The sequence below is a fragment of the Podarcis filfolensis genome (assembly GCF_964270895.1).
Source record: "Podarcis filfolensis genome assembly, chromosome: 4".
Classification (NCBI taxonomy): domain Eukaryota; kingdom Metazoa; phylum Chordata; class Lepidosauria; order Squamata; family Lacertidae; genus Podarcis; species Podarcis filfolensis.
This window is the reverse complement of record NC_139607.1, coordinates 68,019,270-68,046,888: the sequence shown is the minus strand read 5'-3', so window position 1 is coordinate 68,046,888 and position 27,619 is coordinate 68,019,270. Positions and strand designations below refer to the sequence as shown.

Here is a 27,619-nt window from a genome sequence, read left to right as displayed (position 1 = left end):
AGCCACAGCGCCAGCCCCACAAGGTCGGGGGACAGCGGGGAGGCGGAACACCGCCATCCCGCTGTCTCCCGATGTGGTTTGGAGGTTGACGGCGGGTAGACGCGTGCTTCTCCCCGCCGCCAGCCCCGCAAGCTCCGGGGACAGCGGGGAGGCGCAGCGCGTCTTCCCGCTGTCCCCGGACCTGGTCTGCAGGCGGGCGGCAGGGAGAAGAGCGCTTCTCCCCGCTGCCTGCCCCGCAAGCTCTGGGGACAGCTGGGAGGCGCAGCGCGTCTTCCTGCTGTCCCCGGACCTGGTCTGCAGGCGGGCAGTGGGGAGAACAGCGCTTCTCCCCGCTGCCTGCCCCGCAAGCTCCGGGGACAGCTGGGAGGCACAGTGCATCTCTCCGCTGCCGGCCCCACAAGCACCTGGGGGGGAAATAATTTTTTTTCTTTATTTCCCCCCCAAAAAACTTGGTGCGTCCTATGGGCCGGTGCGTCCTATGGGGCGAAAAATACGGTAACTATAAATAGTTACTGAATAGGCACATAGATCAATTGGTCACAATCTTTCCCACTGTGGTGGGATATATTGAATTTTTATTTATATTATAGCAATTATTTCTCGATTTGTATCCATACTATAATTAGCATATAGAAATGTTAAGCGAATCTGTGTCCTCTTTTGCCCTTCTTTTCGAAGATGGATTTTTCCTTTTTTGGCATTGCATAAATAACCTCCCTAGAAAAAGATCCACTTACGTGATCAGCATTGACTGGTTCTCTCGATCTGTGCAGAAGGGAAAAAAGGAACCTGTAATTGCACTTGCTACGTAGTCAACAGGGAATAATTTCTTATACAAACAGAAATAAACAAGAAGAAACCCATTCAGGCAAACTTCCCTCAACATGGGAAATATCTTGTTTAGTATATTTTGAGTGCTTTGGCAAAATGCATTGGCCTGCAAAACCAATTCATTTTGGGTTCTCTCCATTATTTAGTGCCATATCCCTGCTGTGGAGGTAGCTGCAAAAGCCATTGCATGACTCCATCACAAGCAGAGAAAGACAATTTAACCAGATCAGTTTCTTGGTAGAAATTCCAAGAGCAAGGTTTGCTGTTGAAATTCATTGGGCTCTTCAAAGGAAGTAGGAATGAAGAGAGCAAAGAGAAACAAAGGAGGGATGGGTTTTTGACAGGTTGGGGTTAATTAGCATATCAAAGGCTCTGTAACATGGAAAACACATTCAGCTAAAGACATTCAGATTAGAGGGTTTCTAAACCTGTTGTGTTAGATGCTTCCCTTCAACCTGTTCTATTCGTGTTACATGGAAGAAACGTAGTGAAGTTTCAAGTTTTGCATTTAAACCAAAAGGTTTGGTTGCCCCGCAACAATTTCGAGAACATGGGGCTTCTGTTTGCTTTCTAATGAAAGGGCCTGTTTTGAGAATTAAAAGGAAATCAGCATTGGCAATCCAATTGGTCAGGGCAAGGATGGAGAACTTGTGGCCCTCCAGCTGTTGCTAGACTACAAATCCCATATTTCTTGACAACTGGCTGCGCTGGCTGGGGTTGATAGAAGTTGCAGTCCAATTTCTAAAGGGCCACAGGTTCCCCTTCTTTGGCATAGAGATTGTCTCAAAGTACCAGCTGTGTAACATGTCGGCTTAGCAATCTTTTTTGTTTGCAAGTGATTTGAGAGAGGAGAGAACCTAGAGGAATTTATGTTATATTGGGCAAGCATGTGCTTTATTTGCAAATGACCGTCGATGGAATTTGAAGTACTTGCCTCCCCTACCAACCCCGCCCAGAATGGTCATTCCATACAAGAGTAGCAAACAAGACCCATACAGCTGAGGTATTGCACTGACTTGATAGGGGTAAGGGAAAAGTTCTTAGTTCAGGGGATCTAGACAAACTAGCTCTGTAACAATAGTGCATGCCTCTTAAGGGCAGGCACCTCGCATTTAAAGATGCTATAATTATAAGGACCTAGAAAGCCGAACACATTACTGTGCCAAGCATAATTACAGATTTTGCTTTGCTTTTTATGCTTCAACTATTATTATAATTCAGCCAGCTCCAACAAAAAGCACAAGACAGGAAAATGTCTCATACTTTGATATATTATTTTAATGTTATCAATGGCAGTATACCTATTGTGCTCTGTGCAGAGTCACATTTGAAACAGATGAGCACAAACCCCAAGCTCCCTTGGTAATGTTCCAGAATGTCGATGGCTGCACAAATATTAGTGCTCCAGATAATCAGGCATGCATCACCACTGCCCTCTGATGGAAGAAATCTGCTGCTCGGACATGAATTTGCAGTGTGCTCCAGTTCTGGTGGCATGATGTTATATCAGTGCTCCAGTGCTTGAGGGAGGCTAGAGTCAGTGGCCTTTAACATTTGGCTGTAGTGCAGCCAAAGCCAGGCAGTTTTAGCACACATTGATTTCAACAGGAGAGCTAAGCGCATGCTCCTTCTCTTAAACAGCTGCTCCAGTTATTGAGATCACTATTTCTGCCTTGTGGTTTCTGTTCAAAGAAGGCTCATTTGTTACAGTACATTCCTTTCTTTCAGCCAAAGGGAAGCAGGACTGTAAAAAAGAAAAGAAAAGAAAGTGCCCTGACCTACTGGCTGATTATTTCTCTGTGTAAACAGGGAGCAGGCAGGGGTAGGAGCAACAGAAATGTGCACATAGAGATTGAAGCAAACCAAGGTTTGCCATTCACTTTACTGTCAGAAAGAGTTATGTGGCTACTGAGTACACAGATTCACCCTCTGACAATGATGTCCATGGAGAAATTCTTGTTTATGGGTGGTCCATGTGAGCACAGGAACACAGGCGAGGTGACCTGGATCATTGTGTTGTAAGATTGGAGGTTTTGACAAGAGAGTGTTAGAGACTAGAAAGCAAGAATGACTGCTGAAGCTCCTTTAAGACACAGTTGCAAAACCTTTTTTTAGGCAGATTGCTAACTGATTGCTCTTGATAGATGGATCTCCCTTAAGTCATCTGAAGTGGGTGGGTTCTTTCCCTATCCAGCTAAGGATGGTGTATGCTAGGTCTGTGTGTGCCTGGGAAGTGAACAAAAGGGATAAAGTCTAGTTTCTGAGAGATAGGCACAGAGAGCTGAGTTTTTAGGAGCACAGTAAGCAAACTGTGTCAGGGAAGTTGGAGACTTGACACATGACAATGAATTTGGCTTTCTGTTGGAATATTAAATCTAGATCTGCACCTGTAAATAAATTCAAATGCTTAAAAACTGTCATAACCTTTCATTGATCTTCTTCCAAATAAATTAACTCAGAGTGAGCGCTGCACATCCCTGGAGTTTCTCACTGCTCAGAGACGGGAAGACTGTGTAATGATGGTTTTAGTGTCTTATAAAACCTAAGCATTACTGGGGGGAAATAAAAAAATTCTCTCAACAATTTCTCTTTCTTTCTTGTAAAGCAGGAGCAGGGAACCTGTGGCCCTTCTGGCATTGTTAAGCTACAAGTCACTTCAAGGATATACAGTTCCGACAGTCAGGAGTTCAGTAGATATTATCCCTAATCTGAGTGGCACTGAAGATCACAGATCTTACCATCTCCAGGCTCTTTGCCCATGATATAGTGCCTAAATGCCCTTCCTAGAAGCTTCTCTTGTCAGCATTTGGAAAACATTTGAAAGCAAGATTTAGTTGTAGGACAAACAAATAAGGGCCATGTGGGCAAATGACGCTACTTACTACGCAGCATGTCATGGTAAGCATTATCAGCTATGGAGAAGATGTGAGGAGGAGCCTCTGAACGTCTCTTGCCCTTGTAAGCTGAAACAACTTCTGTCTTGTAGACAGGAAGCCATTTGTAAGGGTTTATTGTCACACAGAAGAGACCCGAATAAGTCTGGAAAGGAAAACAGAAGAAAATCACTAAGAACCTTGGTAAAGAACATGAGGATTTCACACTGTGTCCTAATGCCAACAGTGCAGTTGTTCTAATCCAGTTCATTTGTAGGGTTTGTCGTTGTTGTTTTTAACAAAAGATGGCTTAACAGAACCAGACTGCACTGGCATGGAAATTGAGAAAGAAATTTACTCATATATTAATACTAAACACACAAAATGAAAGTGAATCCCATCGATAGCATAATGATTTGTATCAAAGTTGTCTGTTTCATTTTGGAGCAATGGATATGTTGGTCACAGCCAACCATTTGTAACTTTCAACTCAAGATTTCCTCGTAATCCCAGCCTCCAACAATTCACCTGAAAATGCAAACCTCTGTAAATGATAACATTTTTAAGGGAAAGCAACATTAGTTGATTGGGACTTGTATAACGGTAAAAAGATGGGGAACATGTGGCCCTCCAGATGTTGTTGGATTAAAACTCCCATCATTTCTAGCTATTGATTATGCTGACTAGAGTTGATGGGAGTTGGAGTCCAACAACATCTGAAGAGCTACAAGCTCCCATAGATGGCCCATAGTCACTTGATGCAGCAACCTTTCTAAAACTAAATGGGATGGAAAGCCACCTGAGAATCATATCCATGCCACCTGGAATTCTACTGAAGAAAGGTGTGAAGTATCCCCAGACTTTGATGATGTGTAGACTGAAGCCCACTAAGAAAATCTCATGAATAAAAAAAACGCATTTCATTAGTACAACTCAATTAGAAATTAGTTTAACCTTGGAAATGAGGAACATGGCCAGTAACAATGAATTTCATTCTAAACTACTGTATTTTTTGCCCTTTCGCAATTTTTCCCTCCAAAAATGAAGGGGAAATGTGTGTGCGTCCTATGGGGCGAATGCAGGCTTTCGCTGAAGCCTGGAGTGCGAGAGGGGTCGGTGCGCACCAACCCCTCTCGCTCTCCAGGCTTCGTGCAGATCTCCGTAAGCCGTGGGAGCCCGCGCCGGGCTCCCGCGGCTTGCGGAGAGTTGCCTGCATGCCGCACAGCTCTCGGCAAGGCGCGGGAGCCCTGCGCTGGGCTCCCGCGGCTTGTGGAGAGTTGCCTGTTCTGGGGGCTGGGGTCGGGGGACACTCGGGCTTCCCCCACTCCAGCCCCGCGCCTGGGGGGGGAAATATTTTTTCCCCCTTTATTTCCCCCCCAAAAAAACTAGTTGCGCCTTATGGGACGGTGCGTCCTATAGGGCGAAAAATACGGTAGTATGCATTGGAACATGATTTTCCAATACCAAACACTTCATCTACAACAATAAAATTATGCACAAGGCATTTAGAAAGGTAAGCAATCTTAACGGCTAACAATATTTGTTAAGAAAGGCGTTCAACTCCTGTAGCCATCAGGACTGGGCACACGCCATGCTATAAACATCCAGATTCTGCAGCACTTACCCAAACTTTGCACTTTAAAAGGAAACTACTGCATTTTGATAATATTATGCAGCATGTGTCTTTGCTTAATATGCCTAGTTTATTCTGCTTCTGCTGGTGTGTAAAGCATGAAAACCTATTGTCCATCTAGAGTGAAACCAAGAGGTAAAGCCACAGAGACAAAGTAAACAGATGCCTGGTGTACCCAAATTATAGGGGTGCCCTCATTTATTCAAATATATTAGAAAGAGAGCTGCTCCCTGCATATTTAGAGACTGGGTACACAGAGGCAAGTTGTCTACTGTTTGATACCACCTGTATTTCAGGAGACAGAATTAGGAACATTCTGACCTCTATCAGCTGCCCAAGGCACAGACACAGTCATAAAATGGGTGAATTAAGGATGTGACAGACATTAAAAAATGAAAAAGTAGCCCTCTAGTCAACCTTTGATCATTTAATGTGCCATAGCTATGCTGCTCGACATCTGATAAGACACAGTGACAAAAATTTAATTCACTTACGGTGATATAAAAAACCACTTTAGCTTGCTAGAGGCAAGGTTACATGTTAGTACAGTGGTACCTCTGGTTAAGAACTTAATTCGTCTGGAGGTCCGTTCTTAACCTGAAACCGTTCTTAACTTGAGGTACCACTTTAGCTAATGGGGCGTCCCACTGCTGCTGCACCGCCGCTGCACGATTTCTGTTCTCATCCTGAAGCAAAGTTCTTAGCCCGAGGTACTATTTCTGGGTTAGCGGAGTCTGTAACCTGAAGTGTCTGTAACCTGAAGCATCTGTAACCCGAGGTACCACTGTACTGAGCATTACAAACATGGGAAGCACCAGAGGGGAGACAGGGGGTTAGCACTCCAAACAAGGTGATCAGTCATCCTCCACCCCCACTTGGACCGTCATTGCAAATAACATATACTGCTACTGTAATTTTAATTCAGAGAAGAACTCTTACACCTAGAAATATACTTTGCCTCTTCTATGCCCCCATTTTTTTTCTGGTGACACCACAACATTTGAGACAGGGATGCTAAAGAAATCACATGTCTCGTTCCTGTCTTCTTCCTAGTAGGCAAAACCAAATGAGAAGGGTAATGGTTTTGAATACCAGTTTCTGGAATTTTCTGGACACCAGTTTCTGGAAGCTGCAGGAGGGGAGAATGCTGTTGTGCTCAAGTCCTGCTGCTTGAAGGTTTCCCATAAGCAGCTGATTGGCCACTATGAGAAAAGGATGCTGGACTTGATAGACCACTGGCCTGACCCAATAGGCTCCTCTTATGTTCTTAGGGGGGTTTCCAAAATAGCAACCATTCCGTAACATGTATTCTGAGCAATTGTAAAGGCTCAAATGACAGATCATCCATGTTCAAGGAGTTGCCGGAGAGCTCATACAGAATTACAATTTTATGACACAATCTACCACTCCTTTTAACCACATACTTGACACTATGTGCAGCAATAACCTCCTTACCCCTTGACAGGGGTATAGAGAGCTAACCTACTTTTGGGGGAGAGAACTGAACCCAAGGGTACTTTGGTTGTCTGCCTGTCAACGGTTATTCTGGAAACTTCTGACCAGCAGCGTGCACCAGAAACTCAGTTTCAAAGGAAGATCACAGAAGTGAATATACAAGGGAGCGGAGAGTATACAGAGGAGAGTCCCTCATGCATAATAAGCCAGGAGCAGGAACCACAAAGGGGTCAAAGGTCAGAATGTCCATCTGGCAGTATTGATTCTTATCCTGCACAATGGAGATGCAATTCAACATGCAGTTTTAAATGAAAATCAATGAATGACTCATACATAGATCATCCAGTTACTGTAGCGTCTGTTCAAATTATGCAGCACAGATGCCTCGTTGAGGTGGGTCAGCATAGCCATATCTTCAATCATGTCAAACTTGGGAGGGTTCATCTGTTGAACATCATCTTCCTTCAAAGTGACTGTCTGCAAGAAAAGGGAACATTGTAACCACAGCCTTTCCAAACTTCCTGTACTACAGAGCGATCTGACAACACTTTTTTTTTAAATTAAAAGATGGTTTAAGGATTACTTTCAAGAACAGGCTGCCCACAAATGGAAACTCAACTTTGAAGGCTTCTGTGCAACCCTAAATATCTGGTCTCTTGGGAGACTGATCGAAAGGAAAAAAAGAAAATGCATCTCTTATCCATTTCAGTTTGTTGGATACTGCCACCCACTGTTGCAAGCAGTAGAATACATGATTTTAAGAAAGCAATAATGATGATGGCCATCTGAAGTTAAAAAAGCAAGATGGGGAAAGTGGTCAAACACTGAGAACTGGTTATAAGCTAAATGCTATCCCAATTTGCCTATGAAGCAAAGGATGTAGCAAAGCATTAACCTGAAGCTGTTGTGATTTTAAAAAAAAAACAGGAACCAATGAAGACATAACAGTTACTAAGCATTATAGTTTGTGGATAAATTACTTGCAGAGGAATAGCAATATTAGACCATGGCAGCAAAAACAATGAAGACCTGAAGACCCTTGTGGCATCATAAAGACTAACAAATTTATTATGACAAAAGAGTGGTGTGGGTTATGGTCCATTTAATCAAGTACATTAAGTGTTGTCCTGGGTTGTAGGTAGATATACAAGTGGCGGTGGGATAGTGGTGATTGTAAACAGTGAGGTCAGAAAAAAAATTAAATGCAGAAAGTACAGACCACAATGATTACATTAATAATTTTAATTATTCACAAAGGACAGTTGTTGATATCAGAGACATCCTAGCATTGGCAAGTCAATTAACTCACATGGACCTGATTCACACGTAATGCTAAGTCAATCCATGGCTAAGTACAAGCCATGACCAGATGTGCAGGAGCATAGGTCATGATCCTGGAGAGAAGGTCATGGTCAAAGGAGTAGCCCAGAAACCCACATGTTTGCTCACTCATGCTAAGCCATGGTTTGGCTTAGTGTTATATGTGAGCAGGACCATGGTGTGGGGTAGAAATTAAATAAATAAAAAACCTACGGTATGTCCCAATTCAGTCTACAGGTCATAGCAATGAAGCGTTTGGTGAACCTTAATTCAGTGCAGCTATTTCATGTATACTTGAAGAAGCATCTCCACCCCCATTGTTCAGCCTGGACACTGGCCCAGCTCCGAGGGCCTTCTGGCGGTTCCCTCCCTGCAAGAAGTGAGGTTACAGGGAACCAGGCAGAGGGTCTTCTTGGTAGTGGTGCCCGCCCTGTGGAATGCCCTCCCTTCAGATGTCAAGGAAATAAACAACTATCTGACTTTTAGAAGACATCTGCAGGCAGCCCTGTATTGGAAAAATTTAATGTTTGATGTTTTATTGTGTTTTTAATATTCTGTTGGGAGCCACCCAGAGTGACCAGGGTGTAAATAAATTATTATTATTATTATTATTATTATTATTATTATTATTATTGTTGTTATTATTATTATTATTATTATTATTATTATTATTATATTTTGCAAACTCATGACTAAACCTCTCTCAGGTTGTATTCATTTGTTTGTGTCAACAGCGATTTTAAAATACTTTCTTGCTTAATCCTTTGGGTCCATGCATACAATATAAAAACAAATTAAATATACTAAGGGCTTGTTCATGTATTCCGTATGAATCACAGGGAGGTGTTTGTGGCTTCCATATGTGCCATATATTCTCAGTCACCCCAGCTGCCATGGGTAGAAGCTTAAACAAAAATGCTTTCACATAAATGCAGGGGGCTCCTCATAAACTACCCACATGCAGGTACAATAAATGGCATATTTGTAGGGTCCCCCCCCCACAAGACTGTGAGTCTCATAAGCCCATGTGCACCTATAGGCAATTGCTTAATAGCTCCTGGATGTATGAAGATAACATACACACAAAGAGCTAGGAGGCTTAGGGGAAAATAGCCCATTGTGAACTTTTTTGCCTAAGCTTCCTAGCTATACTGGAAGAGGGGGAGAAGATTTTCATCGTGAACATGGCTGGGGAAAGAGAGATAAGCCTCCCTTTCCCTTGTGCTGCGGTCTGGATAGCTATCAGGCTCTTCCTCACACAGCAAAAATGAATTAAACAAAATCTGGAGGTGTAGCTGTATATATACGCGTTGAGCTTAACACGCATTTTGGCCCTTGGTTTTAGAAGCACAGCGAGATCGTACATGGAGGAGCAGCAAGGAAATCTCCAGCTCTCTCTACGGTTCTCTCTTGTGTGATCCTCCGTCCCTTCCTCGGGTTGTTGCTTCTTTCTGTTTAACTGATTCTGGCCTAAGTTTGTACGCAGCAAAAACTGTTTCTCTGTCCTCATTATGTCTAGAATGCTTTATTCTTGTGACTAATCAAACGGGGGGGGGGGGCTCTTTACCTTCCCGTCCGCAGTCTCAACAGTGACTTTGCCACCGCCAGTCTCTTTTATCTCAGCTTCAAGATAAGCTTTCTTCTCATCTGGAATCCAGCATTTCTTCTTCCCTAGCATAGAAAAATGAGTCCTTCATTGTTATGCAAACATATTTGATACTCAACATTGCAAAATAAATTACGAATTGTATATAATAGAATATTAATTAATAGAATAGAATTGTGTTGTTTTTGTATGTGTTCAGAGCACATTCACAAACTCAAGTAATCCTTACAACAGCCCTGAAAGGTAAGATGGCGCTTTGACCCTCCTTCAGACAGGGAAGGTGTTGAAGCGGGCAGTGGCCTTGAACAAGACCAGGCATAGGGAAACTCGGCCCTCCAGATGTTTTGGGACTACAGCTCCCATGATCCCTAGCTAACAGGACCAGTGGTCAGGGATGATGGGAATTGTAGTCCCAAAACATCTGGAGGGCTGAGTTTGCCTATGGTTGCACAAGACCATCATTTGTGTTAGCAGCTCAAGTGAGATTTTAACTAGAGATGTTCCAGCTCATAGTTCATTTTCCTGAATACTATATTCCACTTGCATTGGTCCTTCCAGACAGAAGATGAATAACCTGTGCCTACTGCACGCAGCAAATGCTCTGGCACCATTTCTGCACTACAAAAAAAAACCAACAACCCAAATGTGCTTTTGGTTAACCTCAGCAAAATGCAAGGAAGTGTGCAATTCACAGGTTACACTTTGATTGTTTGGAATTTGAGTAATTTACAAGTATGTTCCACTCCCCATTGCTCCACCCTCTTACACTAGCATACTTTTTACTTGAAACGCTTTTGGAGCATTCGCTTTTATGAATTGCTCAAATCAAAGAAGCCAACAAACTCAAGCTGAAAATTCAAGAATCAGGGATGCAATAATTGACACATTTGCACATCATCACAATGTAACAGTGCCAAATCTATCATACCACAGGGTAGAGTATACTTCATGGATGCATTTATACTGTTGATCTTACAGTATGCAGTGCAAGTCATAAGAGCTGCAAATGACCTCAGCCATTTCTTATCACCCTAAAGGCGTGGCATCACGCTCTGAACTCTGCTTTTAAGTTTTTTCTGGTTCCAGCTAGTTGGTGCTTATAGAACAATGCCTGGAAGCTGTGTGTTCTTTGCTTTGATGTCTAAAAGCACACACTGAAACCAGGCAGGCCATATGTCACCCACATGCAATAGACGTACTTACCTTCTTAAAATACCATTAAGAACAATACATGTTCTCCGAGCTGGCTAAGAGCTGCTGTGCTATTTCCAGACAATGTTACTTTTTACTTTGAGATGGTGAACATCAAAGTTCTGCAACCCTTCTTGCAAGATCTTGACATCAGAATAATCACAACATCAATGCGGAAAAGGGGGTCTTGTCAAGTAAAATGGAAAGGTTACCTATTATATATTCAAATTGCAGTGCAATTTAAGCTACATATGGAACATGCAGCTGGTCAGATCAGCAGAATAAATGCACATTTTTTAAAAGTGCAGAAGTATAAGGGTCACCAGTCTAAACAGACTGCTGTAAAGACATTGGCCCTTTACGATAGAACTTCTAATCATAAGCTATAGAAGTATGCATCATTCAGCCTTCCTGGTTGATGGCAGAATCAACAACTAACACCTTACCTTCAAAAGCCACAGTCTGCAACACCATCAACTCCTTGTCACTTTTCCGGAGGAAGGGAGCAGCTTCCCCGAATTCCGACATGTCCATCATCTTGGCGAGCAAGCTGAAAGTTGTACTCCCCAAAAGAAAAACAAAGCAATCTAGCCTGTAACAACAACAAAATTACTATCTATCTATCTTATATCCAAAGCAGAGCGATATATAGCACTTCCACATGGCAGCTGTTTCCAGGGAAAGCTGAACTATGCATACATTTATTTTTTAAATGTGTGTCTATCACTCTGTTCTGCACAGCTAAAAGCTGCCTGCAATGTGGTATTTGAGAGATAAGTTGTAGTTGTACAGGGTTATGGAAAATTAATCCCACACATTTTCGGAGTTGGTTTGTTGCGTGCCCAGGCAATGCTGCTCACCACCCTCTTATCCACTGCAACAATTAAAGCAAGGACTCAGAGAAGCATCATGGGTACAAATTAGACCAGAACTTTATTGAGTACGGATGCAAGTCTGGCATGGTATTGAGCATTTCTGCTATTATCCAGCCTGCCTGCTGGTCAGTTAGTGGGTCAAGCCTACTAAAGGATGACCTATGACATACATCAAATGGATACCATCTGACAGTTTTGCCATGCTAGGGAGTGCTATGGCCCTTAACTGCCACCTGGGTGTATGGACAGAAGCTCCTCCCCCTGGATTCATTTAATAGAATACCTCACTGCCACAGAGGGGTCTTCCCCTTGGGCAAAGACTAAGGATCAAACCCAGTGCCATAACCACCAAGGTTGTGATGATTGCTATGAGGAAGGCAAACAAACCAGACAGGCCCAATTAGCCTGAGGGTGAAATTCCTCCCTGGCCCCAAATACGGAGACTGAAGCAATCCATAGCAAGGTCAATCGAATACCAGTACAAAGAAAGAAGCCAAGGGGCAAGGGAAGGAGGGAGGGAAATCTGAAAGGCAACTGCAGTGCCAGGCAAGGAGGTGGACCACTTTAAATGGCCAGGGAGCAGACCTGAGTAAAGACTTCCTCTAGTGTCTCAGTCAGCTCCGCCTGCCCACCCACCCACCCCAGCACCACCTACAGGCCCACCTGTGATTGGCCAGTTGGCAGGCAGGCCAGTTTTAATTTCCTCAGCTGATGGGAGAGGCAGCACATCTCCCATTGGCTGTGGGAGCCTGGCACATGGAAGCCAGAAGGTGGCAGCAGGGCTCTGCCAAGCTGCAAATGCTGCCCAACTCTCAGGTGAATGCGTAGAGATTTGTGACTTCAGGGCTGAAATCTGACCTGGATAACAGGTTGTTTCTTCAATCTGATTAAGATTTGCAAGAAATAAAGTGTGTGTGTGTGTGTGTGTGTGTGCGCGCGCGCATGCGCGTGCGCGTGCATGCATGCGTGCATGTATAAAGATACAAAGACTCAGGTCTAAAGGCCCTTTCCTTAGCCACAAATGCAGGAAAACTCTGTGATCATTCACTGGTGAAGGAATTTTAATTTATTTCTTTAAAATATTTCTATTCCTTTCTCTGTTTTTTGCTGCACTCCTATGCATATTTATTGTATTTACTTATTGTAATTAATCTTCACTGAAAGCTTTAATTCATTTATATTCAAGACAACTCACAACATATCCAAAAGACAATTCAATAAACATAGACAAACATAGCTTGCGCTCCGAAAATTCGTCTCTACCTTATTCTAAGTCAGATCATCAGTTCATTTTGCCTAGTATTTGTCTATTCTAGACTGGTGCTGGCTTTCTAAGGACACAGGTAGAGCTGGCAATATAAGCCATGAACACAATGTTCTTTACGAGATCATCAGTTGCTCTCGTGGGTCAGCAATACATAGACTGCTTGATGAGGAATCTGTGTGTGATTAAAGGAGTTCACTTTTTTATAAAACAGTAGAGCAGGCCAAGTTGAGCAAACCCTATGTCTGTCTCCCATCTAGTGCGACATCTGGTAGATTTCTCAAAACAAGCTGCAATAGTGATCTATAGTCAGAAAATAAAGAAATGCTTCTGGAAGGAAATTGATTGGGAGTAATCAATTTTCTCTGCATGCAGAAACTAAGACATTTCCCAAAAATGCAGCCCTTAAAGAGTAGCAGATTAATGGCATTAAGTTTATTAACGGTACAATCCTAAGGATACCAACTTTGAACAATGTCTTGTTGTGTTCAGTGGGGTACGTATGCACAAGATTGTCACCTTTAACAGGTCCTTTTATCTTATTCATCCCAGAATACTTGTGGTAGTCATGGGTGGGGGGGGGGCGGGAATCCTTGTGTGTTTTGCTTTCTAAATAATAAAATATTTAACCCTTGGATAATGAGCCTTCTGTATTTAGTGAGGTAGTGTATAGGTAGAAGGACAGAAGAGCAATCTGGGGGAAGATAGCTAACTTTAACCTTCAGTTAACACAAGATTCAAGACAGAACAGTCTGTAGTCATGCGATACTTGTGTTTTTCCATCTATGTAGGCCAGCAGAGACCAGCTAGAATGAAAACCATTTACAGGTTTATAATGGAAGTGCTGAAACATCACTCTCCCTGTGCCTGAAATCACAGCCATCTTTAAATGAGAAGTTTCATTTAAAGGGAAATGAAATAGCCATTCGGCTCTCATTCATTTTTGTGCATTATTCTCATCCTGCACCGAAGTGAATTTTGTATTAAAACTGTCCCTTCGGATCTTGCTGCAGCAGGTTCTAGCACTGTGATATATTTTCATCTCCAAAATCAAGTACCAACTGGGAGAAGAGTTGCACTGGGAAACATTAAATTGGCACTGGGTTTTTCTCAACGGGTACTATATTTGGGTGCAGCGAATGCTATTTTATTATTGAAACAACTGAGCAAAATATTCTGGTTCAGTTGCAAGATTTTTTTTCTGTTTTGAAGTGTATGTGCTGTTGTCATTCATCATTAACTTTAGACAAATGCTCTAACAGTCAATGCATGATGTTACACCAAGACAGCCTTGTTAAAAACTAGAAGGCAGAAAGCTCACCTAACCTCTATGTACCAGAGGCCTCATTAACTTTAGACTATATCAATAGCAATTGGCCCAAGCTTGCAATCTCATTACCAAATATAAGAACACTGCAGGATTTCTTTCTCGTGTCTTCACTGTCTCAAATCTGTATGTGTCCATGCATCAGAGACTGAAACTGCACTCTTAAATGAGTCTACTCTGAAGTTAGTCCCAGTGAGTTCAGTAGGGTTCATTCTTAGGTAAAGGATTGCAGACTGAACCACCTGGAACTGAGTTGACTCATAAGAGACTCTCTCATTCATTGATGCTCTTCAGTATTAGTTAAGTTTCACAGATTCCCAGGAAATAATGCATTGCATGCACAGAATGAATGATGTGATGGTTATAGAAAGTTTAACTAGGGCATACTTCCTGGGCTAAACAGGTATTGGGCATGAATGCTGGTGTGGGTATGAAAGCTCAGGACTGAAAGGGGGAGGATTAAAATTTATGGGGCAGCCTATAGTCTCTGAAAGAAATAAAGCCTCTGGAGGGGGCGGGGAGTGAAACACAACGAGAAGTTAAAAGGAATGATTTCCCCACTGAAACCCAAAGCAAAAATTTGTATTTTTTTGCCCTCCACAATCCCAACCAGTGTTTTCTTGTCTGCAATATCACTGAAAACTGGCTTAGGCTGTGCATTTTCTAAGGTGCTCCAGCCTCGTTTTCATCTAAGCATGTTTTAGCTAGCTGATCCACAGGAGCATTTAAGTTGTATAACTGAAAAGCTCCCTAAGGTATTTGGGAAGATAGAAAACATGACTTGCATATAATAAATGATCAACCCATCCTCAGCATACAAAGGACAGGAATCTCCTTTCAAAAGGAATATGGTTCTTTCCAGCTGATTGAGCGTTTGGCTTTGTGGGTCTCAGCAGAAAGATCTCTTCCCGGAGCCCCCATGCTGGCTGGCAGCATCACAGAGCTACTTAAACACGGCTATCAGAACTAAAACCTTTACATCTTAGCAGCATAAAATACAATACTGAGAAAAGGTTACAGCACTCTGGACTACAAATATATATATATACAATTAGAAGAGAGATTGGTACCTACCCTGAAAAGTAAAGGACCAAGTAAGGGGTTTGTGCTTGCTCTGGACTTTATATACACCTTCTACCAAGGTCATTGATGATAACGTTGTACAGGGCATCAACAGTTCCCCTTGTTTCTATATTTGTCTTCTGGGCCCTGGAAGAAGAAGAGGAAAAAAGCCACAAAGCACTTCAGCATGTGTGGCATTCTAAGGGGAGTGGTTTGCTACTTGATATGTGGTTTATCTTCAGCATCCTTTCATTAAGGCAATATACATTGTTTTTATTTTTAATTTGGGGAGGGGGGCAGAATTTTGTCTAATCATAGCTTGCTTCAACAGAAAAACTACGAACTGCAAGCCAGTAACTTTCAAGGATTGTTGAGATGTTACTTTTCAGGAAGGAAAGCTCAAAACCCTCTGCAGACAAACAATTCAATGAGAGAACATGCATGGAGGAGAGGAAAGAAGAGCATGTCAAAAGATGACCCCCTCCCCAACACACACACACACAAACACACACACACACACACACACACACACACCCCTACAAGCATTCATTAGACTGCATGAACAGACCTACATGCATATGAACTGAAAGACTGCCTATCCCTGTATCACTTTGATCACCTGGGAAAATTCTACTCGTGGTATTGCAGTTTACAGAATAGCATAGGAGGGTGACTTGGAAAAAGATGTTTTCCAGGGCCTACTTGGAACTAACAGCACACCAGTTTGAAAGAAACATCCTTCAAGCTACTATTCATGTGCCAGAATGTGGATAGGGGGGAGCATTTAGATGCTACCCACTGTTGCTTCCAGTCCAGAAAAGTGGGTTTTGCAAGAAGAAGTCATATCCATATCCTGATATGTCTCTCTAGATTGGGATGAACAAGTGTGCTCCAAAATAGTTTATAAACTTTCAAAGCCATTGGACTTTAATACACGCATAGTACAAAGTGTTTTATTTACTAGTAAAGTCAGAGAATTGGATAGTTAGATTATGTAGATCTGACTGACATAGAGAACTTGTGGTCCAGACTGTGCAACTTCTGGCCACATCCGTAGAGTACCCTGCACATAGAAAACAAGCCTATCAGGAGCAAGTCTGGGCTCAAAAATACCATACGTTTTCTGTGCAGAGGGCATGTTTCGTATGGTACAGTGTTCAATCAAGTGAGCCCTTATCTGCAATGGTAGCATCCAGACACAGATTTACCTCCTCAATGAAATTATTATGGACTTCACACCTGATGTTAGTCAAGTTGAAGAAATGACAATGATTGTGTGTTATGCTGATGTAATCAAACAATCAGATAATGATATGTCTGGGGCTGAGGTTATCTAAGATAATATTTATTGGGAATTGTTCTAAAGGAGACTACACTATATTAGTGTATTTTTGGTCTTTGTGGAAGCCACCCAGAGTGGCTGGAGAAACCCAGCCAGGTGGGCGGGGTACAAATAATAAATTATTATTATTATTATTATTATTATTATTATTATTATTATTACTACTACTACTACTACTACTACTACTACAGGTGCCTTTATAACAGAAACTGTTTTGGACAGCTTGAGTAGATGAGATTACCAGTTGGGAATCTGCATGGTCAAGGTTATGATAATGGGAGTGACATGAAAAGCAAAGAAAATGGCATATGAAAAAGGGTCCTGGACATTAACCCATGTGCCCTTCTTTTGTACCATGCAATGCATTCTTTTTAAATCTTTAATGACACAAGCCTAAAAGGTTTTCAGTGGTACCTCGGGTTACATACGCTTCAGGTTACATACGCTTCAGGTTACAGACTCCGCTAACCCAGAAATAGTGCTTCAGGTTAAGAACTTTGCTTCAGGATGAGAACAGAAATCATGCTCCGGCGGCGCAGCAGCAGCAGGAGGCCCCATTAGCTAAAGTGGTGCTTCAGGTTAAGAACAGTTTCAGGTTAAGAACGGACCTCCGGAACAAATTAAGTACTTAACCCGAGGTACCATTGTATCTGGAAATAATTCCCAAATTGAAGCTAAGGTTCTTGGTGATACAATTTGTAAGTTCAAGTTTGTGAGATTCCCTTGTTACATGGGACAACATCCTTTTTTGAAGTCAAACTTACAAGCGATTTAAATTCAGCTACAATCCAGTTGCGAGTGATCAGTTATTACCTTGTGGGATGCAGAGTTCTCAAAGTTTTGATAAATGCTACTGAGATCGCAAGGAGCTAGAAATACCACCAAACCTTGAGACAGATCAAGTTAGAAAAGGGAGAAAGAAATAGCAGTTTGAATATGAGGCCCAAGAAGAGGCACCACAAGATCTAAAGCAGAAAATCAAAGTACAGTAGGTTCCTCCTGTGTTTTCTTAGACATGACCATACAATCTGTTGATATAACAGATGCAACAATATACTAATTCCCTATTTGGAATTATTTTTTAAAAAATCTACTAATGATGTACTTAAGGCCTGCAAGAATTTGGAAAAATAATCGATCCACAATGGAAACAAAGATATTGATGCTGAAGAGCTGTGCTGTGAACTTATAACAATAGCCCAAAGACTTTCAAAGTCTATGCTGCCACAAAGAGTACTTCTCTTCATACTACAGCAAACAAAAACAAATTTTTTTTGAATATTGTGCCTAATGTTTCTGTTGCTGTAAGGATACTTCTCACACTTCTAGTGTTCAATGGCAAGTGGTGAATGCAGTTTCTCAAATCTCAAACTTATAAAAATGTACGCTCCAGATAAGGCTGCCATTGGCAGACCATTCAAAGATGGTAGAAAGCTCCTGGTCCAAAATCCTTATTAATATAGAGGCATTCAAGTGTATGAGTTTCCCACATCTTTGAATGCCTTAGGGTTCATGTGCAGTCTGGATGTCCTGTTGGAATGGAAATACTGCAAGTTATGTTAAGTTGACTAGAAGCCGAAGTGCTAACAAGGCTCCAAATAGTCTGCTTGTGCAAACGTTGAATGCTGCTAACAGTAAAAAAAGAGAGAGAGCAAAGGTTAGATGTTCTATTCCTAGATTCTACTCAGAAAGGCAATTAGCTATTTTGAGCCAGCCAAGTATAAAGCCATTGTTTACGGATTATATCTGCTCTTGCTAATGTGCTCTTTAAAACGTCTTGCCCAGGGGAAAGAGTGCTTGCCACAATAAAGATTTGCAGAAGATAGGACTTTCACAAAAAGTGTTGATTCAACAGGCTTTGAGAATTGGTGACCCAATAACAAGATAATTAGGTTCAGTAGGAAAGGGACTGGATCTCTTTGAAGGAGGTTGTTATTTACTTTTTAAACTGTATCGCACCAATTACTGGCAGGATTCATGGTGCAGACCTTTCAGACAATAGCTGAAATAAGACTGCATGAATGTGCACCTGATCAGGGAAGAAGCCACATTCTCTATAATCTATCACCACAATTTAAATTCCCATCGACTATACTTCTTTCTCCACTGAAAACACAAACTCAAAATGATAGCTTTTTTCTTTTGCATTCAAAAGTGCCTTGAGCAGCCAAATTGATTCAACATTATTCTACCAGAGGAATGTCCAATGTGATGTAACCATGAAGTAAAAGCAGAGCAGATAAATTAGGGAAAGCCAGTGTAAATTAAGTAAAGCCTGTTTTCAACATATTTCCCCTAAGCATGACTGGATCCAATGTCCCTGAAAGCAGCCTTGGAATGGAGACCCATCTCCAGTTAGGTTGTTAAAAGTATCCAGAATGTGCTGAGAGCCAACACTCCTTCATCCGGTTTTGTAAAACCCAAAACATTTTATACCAAAATGTTGCAGTGTAAAAACAAAGTATTCCACTGGGTTTAGGAACTGCTTATAAGCAGCTGAGCTTCCCACATGGCATGGTTACATTCTTCTTTTTAATGAGCTGAAGAGCTTTATGGATGTATGAGAAGTTCCCCTATTGTTTGTAGAAAACAGCATAAAAAACACCAAGTTCCATATGCACAGAGTTCTTTGTGAGTCATGTACACCCTTGAGAACACCAGAGCCACAGGGGGAAGGTATCCCACTCCAACATTTAAACACAAACAAACAAGAGGAGATGAAATATTATTATTTTCTTATTCTCTGATCCTTGAAGCTATTCCACACACCCTTCCCAACTTAGAAAAATCAGGAATAGAGAACTTTATTTCCTTTTATGGGTGTATGTATATTTATCCTTTTTATTCACCCTGTTTGAGCAATGAATTATTGATCCTGTGAGAGCTTGATTAAATGGTGCTACCTCAAACAAGATGGGCTGCAACCCCCTCGTTTATAACCAGGAGAACATTGTTGTGAAGGCAGGGTGTGGGACAGAAGCCCTGTCAAGAAGTGTAATTAACCTGTACCTCAAGTGCCTCAAGAAGGCAGTCTTCAAAAATAATGAAAAGATCCCCACAAAGTTCTGAAATCTGATTGGCTCCAACAAGTTCTGAAGAAAGACAATCCTAATTGGTTGGCCACCTTTGCCTTATTTAGATGTCCAAATTATTTGCATGTGTGCAAATAATGCTCTGCTCCCTCCAGTGTGTCACCTTCAGTCCATTTTTAGCCCTCTGTGAGTTGGAGGGTGTTTTATGAAGCAGAGCCAGTGTGGTGTAGTGGTTAAGAGCGGTGGACTCATAATCTGGTTAACCCAGGTTCGTGTCCCCGCTCCTCCACATGCAGCTGCTGGGTGACCTTGGGCTAGTCACACTTCTTTGAAGTCTCTCAGCCCCACTCACCTCACAGAGTGTTTGTTGTGGGGGAGGAAGGGAAAGGAGAATGTTAGCCGCTTTGAGACTCCTTGGGGTAGTGATAAAGCAGGATATCAAATCCAAATTCTTCTTCTCTTTTTTTACACCTAGAGACTCCACACAATTTAGAGTCTAGAACATAAATTGCTCTACACAAGTGGAGAGAGGCTTCTTGCTTCAGTTGCCCTCACTCGGGGAGAGTTGATGACTGACTGAAGGGGGCAGGACTTTGCAACACACTTCCTACTCTCCCTACATGCAAGTAGTCTGAATGCCCAGATGGGACCTCTAATCATCAACATTTCAAATTTCAAAAGTCAGTATACAGCAGCAAAGTTCTTAGACTTTGTATCCACAGGATGTTTAATGCAATATAGTGAGAAAATCAGATACCGCACAAATAAGTACAGCTGGTGGAAACATTTCTACCATTTCCCCATACTGAGACGATAAATGGTTCCTTATCTGTTGGCATATGTATCATTTCAAGTTCTAGCTGCTGTCAGAAATGGCTAATTTGCTTTCTTTACTAACTTTGGCTGTTTTCAATGTGATAATATTTCAGTCATATTTTTATGTTTCCCGTTGTTTGAACTAATTCATGGGAAAGGTGACTTTTCTTTGTTAAATTTGGAAACAAAACAAACACCATAACTAATTATGTGGAAAGGTCAAAATTCCTTTAATTAGTAGGTTAAAACAAGAGCGTATAAGAAATGCTGATAAATTATCCTGCAACTAGTTTAGTCTATTTTTAATAACATTGCCTCTTGGAAAAAGAATGTAATAAGATTAATCTTCTCTAGGCACAGAGATAGTGTGAAATAGAGTGCCACAATCTTCGAGTGGTTGTCTGGATTGTGTAAAATCTACTTATGACACCTTACTCCTTTCTAAATGAAGAACTAGATGCATTTTTTAAAAATTGGTAACTGACGTCAACAGTTTTGTTCTTCCATATAATGCCCTGGGTATAAAACATCTGTTCCAGACTGGGTGCTGAAGCATGTTTTTTATTAAAAGACCAGCACTGAGAAACTGCAATTGCCTACTATTGTCAAGCATTGTCCATGCCAGTTTGGACTGCCAGTTCATTTCTATGCCCAATTCAAGGTGCTTACATTACTGTTTAAAACTCTGAAAGCTTCAGGCCCCCACTATAGGAAAGACCACATCTTTCCCTACAGATCCTCTCAGGAGCCATCTTGGTAGTTGCACTGCCCTCATGTGTTCGAGGGCTGGCAGCCTGGAAGAGGGCACTTTCTGTGGCATTTCCTCCACACCGAATGCACCTGGTACCTTCATTATACAGTTTCTGTCATATGCCGAAAATGCGCCTCTTTACCCTGGTCTTTGGCATGTTTTCAGGACCCATCCTGTTCCTGTGATTATACAGTGGTACCTCGGGTTAAGAACTTAATTTGTTCTGGAGATCCGTTCTTAACCTGAAACTGTTCTTAACCTGAAGCACCACTTCAGCTAATGGGTCCTCCTGCTGCCGCCGCACAATTTCTGTTCTCATCCTGAAGCAAAGTTCTTATCCTGAGGTATTATTTCTGGGTTAGCGGAGTCTGTAACCTGAAGTGTCTGTAACCTGAAGCGTCTGCAACCCGAGGTACCACTGTAATTTGTTTTGAACTGTTTTGAGTATTGAATTTTAGATGGTTGTAGCCTCCTTCCCTGGGACCAGATAGTGAAGGGCCCATGAAAAATTGAAATAATAGTTGTAATAATGATGATAGTGATGCAAGCCACTATATCTTGAAGCAGCACATGGAGATGGAGAAGCACTTGGTGACAACCAGGCTTAGTGGCAGATGTGAGTAGATCTTTGGATAGGCCCTCTCCTCTGGGACCTGGGAAGCCTACTTCATAGAGATGGCAGTGGTAGCAGCCAGCATCAGCACTCTGAGCAGCAACCAGGTGCCTAGCAGCTGCCATTTGAACCTCACAGAACCAGGGTTGGCCCAAGACATTTTGGAACCTGTTCACCAAGAGGCTGCTGCTGGAGAGGCAATATTTGGGGGGGAGGGGCTGCCAAGGAAACAGCAGGTCCTTCCTCTAAGGAGCATGCCACAGCTGTCACGGCCACCATGGGAGTGGCAGGCAGTGGTGGCAGCAGCAGAAGATGCATTCTGGATCTGCTGCCCCCATGCATTCTGCTGCCTGAGGTGGTTGCCTCACCTTGCCTCATGGGTGGGCCATTCCTGCTCAGAGTGATGCTACAACATAAAATTTAAATGACAGATAGACTCAGTGACCAGTGAGCCAAAATAAAAATTAAAGGTGGGTCCCACACAAAGTGCTGGATCCCTGGCAGCTGCCTAAGGATATCCAGTGCTGATGTTGGTCGCATTAGCAATGATCTCTGCATTTTAAGTCATTCCCCTACCCCTTGTAAAAATACAAAACTGTTAAGTGTGGCTTTCAAACCAACCATATGGTTAATGCTTAGATTCAGGAAAGTGTTCTCCTGCTCATTCTGTTGAGTGCTGTCCTGGGTCCTAGGGCCTCTGCCTCGAAGTCCTGTTCTGGCAGCATGATTCTATTTGAGCATCTCTTTAAGGCAAAACCTTAGGGAGAGAGGTCCATCCACAGTAATGAAATGGCAGTATTTTGCTGGCTGATCGTTTGGTAATTTGCAGATCACCCCTACTGCAGGTAGTTGCCAAAACTCACAGAAATCACAGAAAATCTGAGAGCAGCCCTCCACCATTTTCTTTGGTTTAGCCCTGGGAACCAGGCCATCTGTAGAATCGGCGCATGCAGACCTTGCAATGGAGTCATCATAATTAGCAGTTTTCGCTCACTGTGAAATCAGGTCAGCTTGTCACTGAGGCTCTCCTGGGCTCTTTACTCAGCCTATGAAAAATGCATTGAAATGGTGCCCAGGTGGTGAGCAAATGGCCGGATTTACTCTTGAATGCCACCTATCGAACGCCTGATTGACAGTTTGCCCTGCGTATGCAAAAGCAATTAGATCTGTTTCATGCCGTGTGAAAATGCCCTATTGTTCCTTGGCCTCAAAAAGGCCTACAGTTTGGAGTTGCATCAGGAGAAGAGATCAAAAGAAACTCTCAGGTCGCAAAAGGAAAATAATGCTGCATACTTCGCTAGTTCCAAGCAGACAAAGGCACGCCTAATCTCTAATGTGTTTTCAAGTGGACAAGAGTGCTTGGCAGCATAGCACACAACTGTCTACTGAAACACCCTATGCAAGTGCCACTCCTCCCTCCCACCAACCCCAGCTATTCCAGTCTAAGTAGGGATAAATTTCAAAGCTGTCATTACTCATTCTGTCCTGCTGACATTTGATCATTATTGTATCTTAAGAACTTCTAAATAGGTCATGCCTTTAGCGGGAGAACTCAGTTGCAGGAAGCGAGGTTGATGGAGCTCTCGGAGCTCTTATTAGTCATCACCAACACTCACGAAGCAACTACTGGGCTCCAAGTACAGAAGGCAAAAGCCAAAGCTGGATCCAAAGGGACGTGTGACATTAACCTCCCCCCACCCTGCAAATATTGGTAGGGACCTGGGGGATGAAGATCACCGCTGATGTTAATCCAAGAAATCCATTCATTTATTAAGTATTTGGGGTTTGCCATGTGTATCTACTTCTCATGCTTCTTGTGGTTCTTTTAAAATGAGATTCAGAAGCAAAACAAAATATACAAGTGAGTGAAAAGTTTAAAGATTTTATTCCAAAACAGCAAGCAATGTACACATACCAAGCAAGCACTTCAACCTGCCACTTGGAAGCCCTCAAGAAGCAGCGAAGTGACTCTCCCAGGTAGCCCCCGTTTGCACGGCCCTGCAGCCAATCAGTCTCTGCATGAGCTTCAGAGAAACTCTGCCCAAACCGTCTAATTTTACAGATAGCCTGTGGGGCTTCCAAGACTGGTTACGTGCAGATCATTAGCCACCTGCTCCCAATGCCTCACTTTCTCAAAACAATGTCCAGCATCAAAGAAGGTACCCAGCATTATCCTCCACAACTGATTAAGGCAGCTGTGTGGGGGGCTTCACGTCCTCCCAATGTTCTCAGGACATTAAAGACTGTTCTCATAGCATCAAAAAACTTAACAAGTGTGCGGGAGGGGGAAGGAACAGAGGGAGGAAGTGCTCCGTGTCAGATCACTAACTCCTCAATACATTTTGTCGTCCGAATGCATTTCCCATACACTTATTCAGCCATTTGGCAGAAGAATCCTAGCTAGAGTGCCTAGCTAGATTCCCCAGCCCTTATCAGAGAGTACTAGTCGGGAGCTAGCCTGGTAGAAGAGCCAAAACATTATTTTTCTGGTTTTAAATCTGAGAACTGCATGAGTTGCCTCACAGTGGATGAAAAGGCCTTCACATATACATGGAAAGCAGTCTGTGCTGCCTGAGGCTGATGGTTGCCTGAAGGACATCATGATGGTGAAGGCCGTCCTTCAGTTCTCTTTCTCTTAAAGTTGATTTCATATCATGTTCAAGAATGTAGCAAAGGACAACAATTTTAATTTTAAAAAATTAAACCAAAATTCTATTGTTATTGCAGATTGTTAAATTAACCAAAACAAAAAATCATAATGATGTACAGTAATATTTCCATGTGCATTATATAAAAAAAGACTCAACATGCCTCTTTAACACATGTATGCCAACCGTGAGAAGAGCCAACTTAGCCATAGGCCACTTCAGCCTTACAGGTGTTTCATCAAGCAGCACATCATGAGTATTGTGGGCAAGATATTGCTAGGTGCAATAGGGATATCAGGTGTGCCAGGTTCCACCCCACATTGTGGGTGTCAGCCATCTGCATGTGATGTCACGCATGTCACACTGGTGACATCACACGGCGTGCCACAGCAAGTGCATAACATTGTGCTGTGTGACGTCATGTGCACGCTACATTCGGTCAACCAGCCAGGCACCCACAGTAAAAAAATTGTGGGTGTTTCAACACTTAGGGTCCCCCCAAGTTGACACCTATGAGGGGTATTAATTAGGTCAAGAGTCCAAGGGGAAAAGGACCCCTTGGAGCTGTGCCAGCATCTTGCCCACAGAATTCTGAAATAAAGGCGACAGACATTCCAAGCAGCTGGTATGGCCTGATATAAAGGGCTGCTATTTAACTGAAAGACATCAAACAGATGCACAAATCCTTACGGAACAGCAGGTCTGATTGACAGGTTGGTCCCGTGCAAATGAATTTCTATTCATAAGTTCCTATAGGGTTTGTTTGGGAGGTTTTTTGGTTTTAAAAAAATGAAATAGATTTGTGCAGTCCGTTCACACTGAAAAATATTTATTTGCTATAACTTTTTTTTGCTAATGAGTGCTCTACTACACCAGCAAAGATGTTATTACACTGAATGCATTTTATTTCTGTTTTTAAAACTCATCCAGTCAGGATTAGAATTTGGAGAAAACAGCTGATCTGTCTAATCAAGAGGGAGAATGTTTGTGTCTGCATTGCCTTAATCATCACCCACTGATAGTGCGCTTGTCTATTGTTACCACAGTGTCCCCCACCCAGTCATGTCACATGCATCTATCACCCGCCAGTCACCCACCACTTGAGTTTTCTATTAGCTTGCCAACGTTTGCCTAGTTTTAAAAGTGGCTCTAAATAAAATTGAAGCTTGCTTTCAGAATCTTTAGAAGTCTTAGAAATGAATGATGGTACTTATCCGAACAAGTTGCAATATTTACATTTCTATAATACATTCTATATAACAGAACAATATGAGCTGGGGCCTGGAAGGTGCAGAGTAAGGAGTCCTCCATTGTCTCTGGGCAGATGCTCACAGGAGGGTGATGGTTTTCCTTTTTTCCTTTTTCTTTTTACTGCACTGGTTCCAGGCAGGCACAGTTGAAGCCCAAGCCCCTCAGAAGGATCATCCCCTCAGTCTTCAACACCAGGAGATTAGGCAGGATTGCACCCAAGTTTCTCAAAACTTTTTGCAGTGTTAAGTAAGCTTCATAATAATGCCACTATTCACTTTGCCCCAACGGACTTTTGTCCGTTGAGGCTACAGAACAAAATGCCTCTTCCACAAACGCATTTCCTAAAGGCATCCTTACTTGATCATTCCCCTGCTAGTTTGTCTATTATAAATTAAGTGTCCTACTCTGCCACACAGGCAGGGCTGATTGTATGGGTTTCGTTGAAATGATTTTCACTTTACCAGGAAAAAAGACAACAACTGATTGGGAAAGACCCAATCTGCTCAGCAACATTGTGGTGATATTCATTCATATACCACAGGTATGTGAGATCACACCTCGCTGCAAGTGGGCGGGGGGAGGGAAGTGTTACTACATAATTTACAGCATTGCTTAAATCTGGGTGGCCTCAGGATTTTCCTCTTGTCTCTTCTAAGCCTTCTATGTCAAAGTGTTCAAAGCAGCCCTTATTCAAATAAATTCAGTGGTTTTTTCCTGGGAGGACACAGGGGTACGCATACCCCTAAACATTTTGTGAATCTAGGTTTGGCCTCATATTTCAATATGGGTAGGAAAATGAGAGTACCTCTAAACATTTTTTTTTAAAAAAAAAGCTGAATAAATCTATTCACCGTGTAGCTTGTTAGATTGTTAGAACCATTTTTTCTCACAAATAGAGAGTACTGGGATAGGATTTCAACTCAGAAGAAAAATTCTTGCCTGGTATTCTGCTCCAAATTCAAAGCCCCTTCTTTGAAGGACATAAGTCTCCAGGTTAAGTGGTTTATGAATGCACTTCTACTGGAGTCCTCCTGGTTTAACATTTTTCCTCTTCATCTTGGGCTCTCAAACTTTCCATCCTCAGGGCCCACTTGGGAGGGCTAAAATTGACTGAGGCAGTGGTGCAAGGGCAGAGCTAGTCACAGCATGGATGTGGATGGGGGCAGAGATTGGCATAACCAACCATAATTACTGACTTTTAAAATAATATCTACTCCCTCTTGGAAATTGCTAAGCTCTTTGCCGCTGTGATTTCCTTGTAGAGAAGTGAGTTCAGTTTTCTTCATGTACATTTGTTCTGGAGACTGCATGACATAGCATGCCCAATTTTGTCAAAATTTACTGATCTAGAGGCTTTAAGCGGAAAACTTTTTATATTGACACACAAACACACTTTCCCAATAATTTTTACTCGTCTCTTGACATTCCTTCTTTCACACTTAACTTGTACCCCATGACCTTCGCCAGACTGCCATTTTCTTTCATCCTTCCTCCATGTGACTTCCACATTCACTTCATCCTGCTTCCACTTCCCTTCTTTGTCCCTAGCTCAGAATTTGGGAAATTTTGCTTTCCTTTCAACTGATCAAACTATGGCACTTTCACATAGGAGCCAACTCCTTGGGGCCAAGGTCCCTTCAGCCCCGCCTAAAATATTTGAGGGTGCTGCCCCCCCCCAGTTAATGGGCATTGCCATTCAAATGGTGGGCATGCGCCGTGTCTTGTGATC

The 27,619-nt window shown here is 42.4% G+C and overlaps 1 protein-coding gene across 2 annotated transcripts in view; it reads right to left on the bottom strand.

Moving 5' to 3' along the window:
- MYH15 (myosin heavy chain 15) overlaps window positions 1-23,007 on the bottom strand; it is a 95,231-nt gene extending 72,224 nt beyond the window's left edge. Inside the window, exons 1-7 of one of the 2 annotated variants that reach the window (XM_083611367.1) lie at window positions 22,613-23,007; window positions 15,450-15,584; window positions 11,356-11,501; window positions 9,680-9,783; window positions 7,126-7,269; window positions 3,714-3,870; window positions 738-765 (exon numbers count right to left, since the gene is read on the bottom strand). In XM_083611367.1, coding sequence (XP_083467493.1) covers window positions 738-765; window positions 3,714-3,870; window positions 7,126-7,269; window positions 9,680-9,783; window positions 11,356-11,446 — 524 coding nt within the window. In that variant the 5' untranslated portion in view covers window positions 11,447-11,501; window positions 15,450-15,584; window positions 22,613-23,007. The remainder of the gene's footprint in view (window positions 1-737; window positions 766-3,713; window positions 3,871-7,125; window positions 7,270-9,679; window positions 9,784-11,355; window positions 11,502-15,449; window positions 15,585-22,612) is intronic. The other variant, XM_083611368.1, reaches the window with a different exon arrangement.
- Between the last annotated feature and the right edge of the window lie 4,612 nt (window positions 23,008-27,619).